The following is a 7,139-nucleotide window of genomic DNA, read 5'->3' on the forward strand; positions in this document are numbered from 1 at the left end:
TTAGACTTACTGGCCTATAATTTCCAGGTTCACTTTTAGAGCCCTTTTTGAATATTGGCACCACATTTGCTATGCGCCAGTCCTGCGGAACAGACCCTGTCGCTATAGAGTCACTAAAAATAAAAAATAATGGTTTATCTATTACATTACTTAGTTCTCTTAGTACTCGTGGGTGTATGCCATCCGGATCCGGAACATGATGTTGGAGACTGCAGACAGTCAGTGGCGTTCTGTAGTACAGCGGGGGTAAGGTCAGGATGACGTATATAGTTGGGTGTCATCAGCATAAAGATGGTACTGAAAGCCAAATCTGCTGATGGTCTGTCCAATTGGGGCCGTGTAGAGAGAGAAGAGAAGGGGGTCAAGGACGGAGCCCTGAGGTACCCCAACAGCGAGAGGAAGAGGAGATCAAGTGGAGCCAGAGAACAGAACACTGAAGGAGCGGTCAGAAAGATAGGAGGAGAACCAGGAGAGAGCAGTGTCCTTAATGCCTAGTGACTGGAGCCTAGAGAGTAGGAGAGGGTGGTCAACAGTGTCGAAAGCTGCAGAAAGATCAAGAAGAATGAGCAGAGTGGTCACCGTTACATTTTGCAGAATAGCGTGCAACATTCTCTTCTACTACCAAATGTGTTGGGAAATGACAGATGAAATAAGATTCCTGAGAAAAATGGATTGTGGAATGAGGAGCAATGGCCATAACACCGGTCTCTAGAGAGTGAAGATTTGGATGTGAAGATTGGTGAAATAACAGTTTGTTCTGGAGCACAAGAGCTGGGCTCGTGGATAGTTTGAGAGGATGAGTCCATACTTGGCCCCATAAACTTACCTTCTCCACTGTCACTAGAACGGTGTCATCTGCCTTTGGCTCCTATCGTACCAGATGTCCTACATAGTGATGAGCGAGCATGCTCGGGTGATCTCCGAGTATTTGTTCGTGCTTGAAGATTTAGTTTTCCTTGTCGCAGCTGGATGATTTGCGTCTACTAGACAGCTTAATTACATGTGGGGATTCCCTAGCAACCAGGCAACCCACACATGTACTCAGGCTAGCAGCCATAAATCATCAAGCTGCGGCAAGGAAAACTAAATCTCCGAGCAGTCACAAATACTCGGAGACCATCCGAGCAACGAGTACACTCGCTCATCACTAGTCATAAACTAAATTTTAGTCATATCCCACCATCTTTGGATGAATGGGTTCTGACAAGAGAATCATAGTTCATTGTAAAATACTTGCAACGCCACGAACATGGCTTCTCTCCATTCTGACTTTCCTCATTTTGTCTAATTTGTCTTTAGTGAGAAACATTTTCTTACAGGAGGAGAATATAGAGAGCTCTTCTCTTCTATGGTAATTCTCTCATGTCTGACCTGATATAATTGTAAAGTGTTTCCTCCATTCAGAACACAAATGTGGCTTCTCTCCTTTGTGACTTATTTTTATTTACCTTACTCATTTATATTGCGCCATCACATTCTGTATCTCTCTACAAACATCATCACTGTCCCCATTGGGGCTCTCAATCTAAATTCAATATCAGAATGTCTTTGGCATGTGGGAAGAAACCCAAGCCATGATGGGGAGAAGATAAAAACCTCATGTACATATTATTTTGTGGGTATAAATAGTGATGAGCGAATATACTCGTTGCTCGGGTTTTCCTGAGCACGTGCGGGTGATCTACGAGTATTTGTTAGTGTTCAGAGATAAAGTTTTCATCACCTCAGGCTGGCTACTAGCTGTAAATCATTCAGCTAAGTACATGTGGGGGTGGCCTGGTTGTTAGGGAATCCCCAAATGTAATCAGGCTGGCTAAGAGCTGTAAATCATTCAGCTGCAGCGATGAAAACTTAATCTCCGAATGCTAACAAATACTCGGAGATCACCCGAGCAACGAGTAAATTCGCTCATCACTAGTTATAAATCAAAGTACTCCAGCACTGCAAGGCTACAATGCTAACCACTGAGTCAACCATTGAGTCACTCGAGTTTAACAAGATCTGGTATCAGCATAAAACTGCACATATTCTGAACATGAATACGGCTTTTATCCTGTGTGAACTCTCTTATGTTTTTTAAGGTTACACTTAACTGCAAAACATTTCCCACATTCTGAACAGGAATACGGCTTCTCTCCTGTGTGACTTCTCTCATGTACAGCAATATTTGCTTTACTTGAGAAACTTTTTCCACATTTTGAACATGAATATGGCTTCTCTCCTGTGTGAGTTCTCTGATGTGTAATAAGATGTGATTTATATGCAAAACATTTCCCACATTTTGAACATGAATACAGCTTCTCTCCTGTGTGACTTCTCTCATGTGCAACAATATTTGCTTTATTTTTATAAGTTTTCCCACATTTTGAACATGAATACGGCTTCTCTCCTGTATGACTTCTCTGATGTGTGGTAAGATATGATTTATCTGCAAAACATTTCCCACATTTTGAACATGAATACGGCTTCTCTCCTGTGTGACTTCTATCATGTGCAACAAGTTTTGCTTTACTTGAGAAACTTTTTCCACATTCTGAGCATGAATATGGCTTCTCACCTGTGTGAACTCTTCCATGTGAAACAAGCTCAGATTTATTTCTAAAACATTTCCCACAGTCTAAACATGCAAATGGCTTTTCTCCTGTGTGAATTTTCTGATGTATGGCATGACTTTGTCTACTTGAAAAACATTTCCCACATTGAGAACACGGATATGGCTTCTCTCCTGTGTGACTTCTCTCATGTACAGCAAGATTTTCTTTAGTTGTGACACTTTTCCCACATTTTGAGCATGAATATGGCTTCTCTCCTGTGTGACGTCTCTCATGTATAGCAAGATTTTCTTTACTTGAGAAACTTTTCCCACATTTTGAGCATGAATACGGCTTCTCACCCGAGTGAACTTTTTCATGTGCAACAAGAAGACACATTTTTTTAAAACTTTTTCCACACTCTGAACATGAATGCAACTTTTCTACAGTGTGACTTCTCTGATGTTGAACAAATATATTAAATCTTGTAATACACTTTCCACATACTGAACATACATACGGCTTCTCGGTGTGATTTTTCTCATGTGCAACTAGATGTGATTTATGTGTAAACCGTGTTTCACACTTTGAACATGAATACGGCTTCTCTCCAATGTGACTTCTCTCATGTGTGATAAGATGTGATTTATCTGTAAAACATTTCCCACATTCTGAACATGAATACGGCTTCTCTCCTGTGTGACTTCTTCTGTGTGTAAAAAGATCTGAGTTTTTTGAAAACTGTTTTCCACATTCCTCACATTGAAATCTTGTTTGGTTTTTCAGACCTGTACAGGTGACAGTCGGACCTTGGTCAGGAGACAGTCCCTCTGGATTAGGCGGATTATATGACATATCTGCAGTGTGTCCTGGACGTACATTAAGGGTGATGAGGTTTTCTTCTGAAGAGGGTTGCACAATATCTTCACATTCTGCTTTATTATTGAGCAAAAATATGACGTTTCCTTTACAGTTCTTTTTGGGATTTTCTGTTAGGAAAAAAATAATAAAATCCATTTTTAATCCTGTCAAACCACAAAGGTACATATATTTATAATACCTCCATTAGTCTGGATTTACTCAGGAGTTATGCGTGCCAACGTGGATTAAACATGAAGAGCATGATTCCTTATATATTTATATCCCTTTACAATCCACTACTGAATCTGGCCAAGACAAGAGAAACAAAAACTGCCTGTGTGAATCCAGTGCTATAACGCTTTGTCTAAACACTCTGAAATGGATTCGTGTCTGCAGTGAGTGATTGCGTTACTTACATAAACCTCGACTAAATCCAGCCTGTCCTCTGCCTACACAGATTCTCTCCACCAACTGGGCAGCACTGTCATAAATCAACATATCGAATGTTCAACTGATTGAATCCTCAAATCGAGCCATGACACCCATCTGACCCAAGAGCAGATATAACCCGGCACACCGAGAAGTACAGTCCCATTAATTACAATAGGCCCATGAATCATGCAGTAACTGTACTGCCCAGGGTTCCGTTACGTCTCTCCATGCTCAATGTCACATCAGTCTGGGGATGAATATTGGAAAGACACCATGATTTAATATTATCAACAATCTCATTTACCAAGATATTGTGAGATGAGATAAAGCAAACATCTGAAGCTGAATCCATGGCGCCTCATTGTTTGTAAAGCCTAATAGCTGAACAGCTAAGACCACACATTATTATAATGTCCTGCTCCTGACCACTGCAGCCGATCACAGAGCTCCACACTATGGAGAAAGCAGGACATCATGGCTTCCTGGCCAGAGATCATCAGACTAGAGGCCTGTCCTGAAGACATGTGGCTTCATTATTTTTTACTTTTTTAAGAAAATGAAGCAAAGCCAAACAACTATCCTAAAGGTGACTAGTAGAAGACCGGCCCCAAAAAGAGCCATTATGTGTAGAGTATAGGACAGTGGAGCTCTGACTGCGTCAGATACCACGGACATCAGCGTGAAGAGGAGTCTCCTTCAGTGCGGAGAAGTCAGGAGATCCTGCATCATATAATAGATCCAGAAACACATGGGATACTTGCACATTGAACAAGTCTGTAGGAACCTGTTCACACCCCACCAGGAAACTTGAAGACACAAAAGAGCACAATGAGGCCAAAAATACTCTGTTGTAAAAAAAAAAAATCACAGTAATAAGCAAGTGCTAGTCAAAAGATGCAAAAAAACGTATCAACTAAATACCCTGTTTTTTTCCATCTTTTGACTAGCACTCGCTTATTACTGTGATTTTTTTTACAACAGAGTATTTTTGGCCTCTGTGCTCTTTTGTATCTTCAATAGATGTTGATGACTTGTACACAATCAAGGCCCCCAGTGCCAGAGGAAGCAAAACAACCCAAAACATCTGACCTCCACCATATATGACTGTAGGTACTGTGCCCTTGTCTTGGTCAGCCTCATACCATTGTTGGTAAACCGTAGAATTATGTGCTTTACCGAAAGTTCTATCTTGGTCTCATCTGTCCATAAGACACTTCCCAGAAGGATTTTGGCTTACCCATGAACATTTTGCAAACTTCAGTCTAGCTTTTTATGTCTGTGTCATCAGTGGGTCCCCCTGCCATAGCGTTTCATTTAAGTCACATGTGGACGGACAGTTCACACTGACACTGATGCATCCTGAGCCTGCAGGACAGACTGAAGTTCTCTGGATCTTGACTGCGGCTTATCCACCATCCGATCCATCCTGCATTGCAACCTTTCATCAATTTCTATCAGCCGTCCACATCCAGGGAGATTAGCTACAGTGCAAGGGGTTGTAATTGTGACCTATGGTGCGCACCAGGGGCAAAGGAACATCAAGATCTCTGGAGATGGACTTGTAACCTTGAGATTGTTAATATTTTACAACAGTTTTGGTTCCCAAGTCCTCAGACAGTTCTCTTCTCCTCTTTCTGTTCTCTATGCTAACTGTGGCTCTCACAGACACCTAATGCAAAGATTAAGTCAACTTCTCCCCCTTTCATCTGGTTTCATGTGTGATTCTCATATTACCCACACCTGTTACTTGCCACAGGTGAGTGTGAACGAGCATCACATGCTGGAAGAAGTTGTTTACTCACAATTTTGGAAAGGTGCCAACAATTTTGTCCGGAACATTTTTGGGGTTGTGTGTGAAATGATGTCCTATTTGCCTTTTTCCCCCTCTGTTTTTTGTATGTATTAGAACAACACACAAAAGGAAATAAACATGTGTATAACAAAACGTGTGACTGTAATTATTTTCTGGGAGAAATATGTCATTTTGTGGACCAATTTCAAGGGTGCCAACACTTTCGGCCATGACTGTATATACAGGTCCTTCTCAAAAAATTAGCATATAGTGTTAAATTTCATTATTTACCATAATGTAATGATTACAATTAAACTTTCATATATTATAGATTCATTATCCACCAACTGAAATTTGTCAGGTCTTTTATTGTTTTAATACTGATGATTTTGGCATACAACTCCTGATAACCCAAAAAACCTGTCTCAATAAATTAGCATATCAAGAAAAGGTTCTCTAAACGACCTATTACCCTAATCTTCTGAATCAACTAATTAACTCTAAACACATGCAAAAGATACCTGAGGCTTTTATAAACTCCCTGCCTGGTTCATTACTCAAAACCCCCATCATGGGTAAGACTAGCGACCTGACAGATGTCAAGAAGGCCATCATTGACACCCTCAAGCAAGAGGGTAAGACCCAGAAAGAAATTTCTCAACAAATAGGCTGTTCCCAGAGTGCTGTATCAAGGCACCTCAATGGTAAGTCTGTTGGAAGGAAACAATGTGGCAGAAAACGCTGTACAACGAGAAGAGGAGACCGGACCCTGAGGAAGATTGTGGAGAAGGACCGATTCCAGACCTTGGGGAACCTGAGGAAGCAGTGGACTGAGTCTGGTGTGGACACATCCAGAGCCACCGTGCACAGGCGTGTGCAGGAAATGGGCTACAGGTGCCGCATTCCCCAGGTAAAGCCACTTTTGAACCATAAACAGCAGCAGAGGCGCCTGACCTGGGCTACAGAGAAGCAGCACTGGACTGTTGCTAAGTGGTCCCAAGTACTTTTTTCTGATGAAAGCAAATTTTGCATGTCATTCGGAAATCAAGGTGCCAGAGTCTGGAGGAAGACTGGGGAGAAGGAAATGCCAAAATGCCTGAAGTCCAGTGTCAAGTACCCACAGTCAGTGATGGTGTGGGGTGCCATGTCAGCTGCTGGTGTTGGTCCACTGTGTTTCATCAAGGGCAGGGTCAATGCAGCTAGCTATCAGGAGATTTTGGAGCACTTCATGCTTCCATCGGCTGAAATGCTTTATGGAGATGAAGATTTCATTTTTCAGCACGACCTGGCACCTGCTCACAGTGCCAAAACCACTGGTAAATGGTTTACTGACCATGGTATTACTGTGCTCAATTGGCCTGCCAACTCTCCTGACCTGAACCCCATAGAGAATCTGTGGGATATTGTGAAGAGAAAGTTGAGAGACGCAAGACCCAACACTCTGGATGAGCTTAAGGCCGCTATTGAAGCATCCTGGGCCTCCATAACATCTCAGCAGTGTCACAGGCTGATTGCCTCCATGC

The 7,139-nt window shown here is 42.0% G+C and overlaps 1 protein-coding gene across 1 annotated transcript in view; it reads right to left on the reverse strand.

The window, feature by feature from the left end:
- Positions 1-1,018: 1,018 nt before the first annotated feature.
- LOC138638951 (zinc finger protein 568-like) overlaps positions 1,019-7,139 on the reverse strand; it is a 192,262-nt gene continuing 186,141 nt past the window's right edge. The window contains exon 6 of the mRNA XM_069728713.1: positions 1,019-3,520. Within this exon, the coding sequence (XP_069584814.1) occupies positions 2,049-3,520 (1,472 nt within the window). The 3' untranslated portion in view covers positions 1,019-2,048. The remainder of the gene's footprint in view (positions 3,521-7,139) is intronic.

Source organism: Ranitomeya imitator, chromosome 5 (assembly GCF_032444005.1).
Source record: "Ranitomeya imitator isolate aRanImi1 chromosome 5, aRanImi1.pri, whole genome shotgun sequence".
NCBI lineage: Eukaryota > Metazoa > Chordata > Amphibia > Anura > Dendrobatidae > Ranitomeya > Ranitomeya imitator.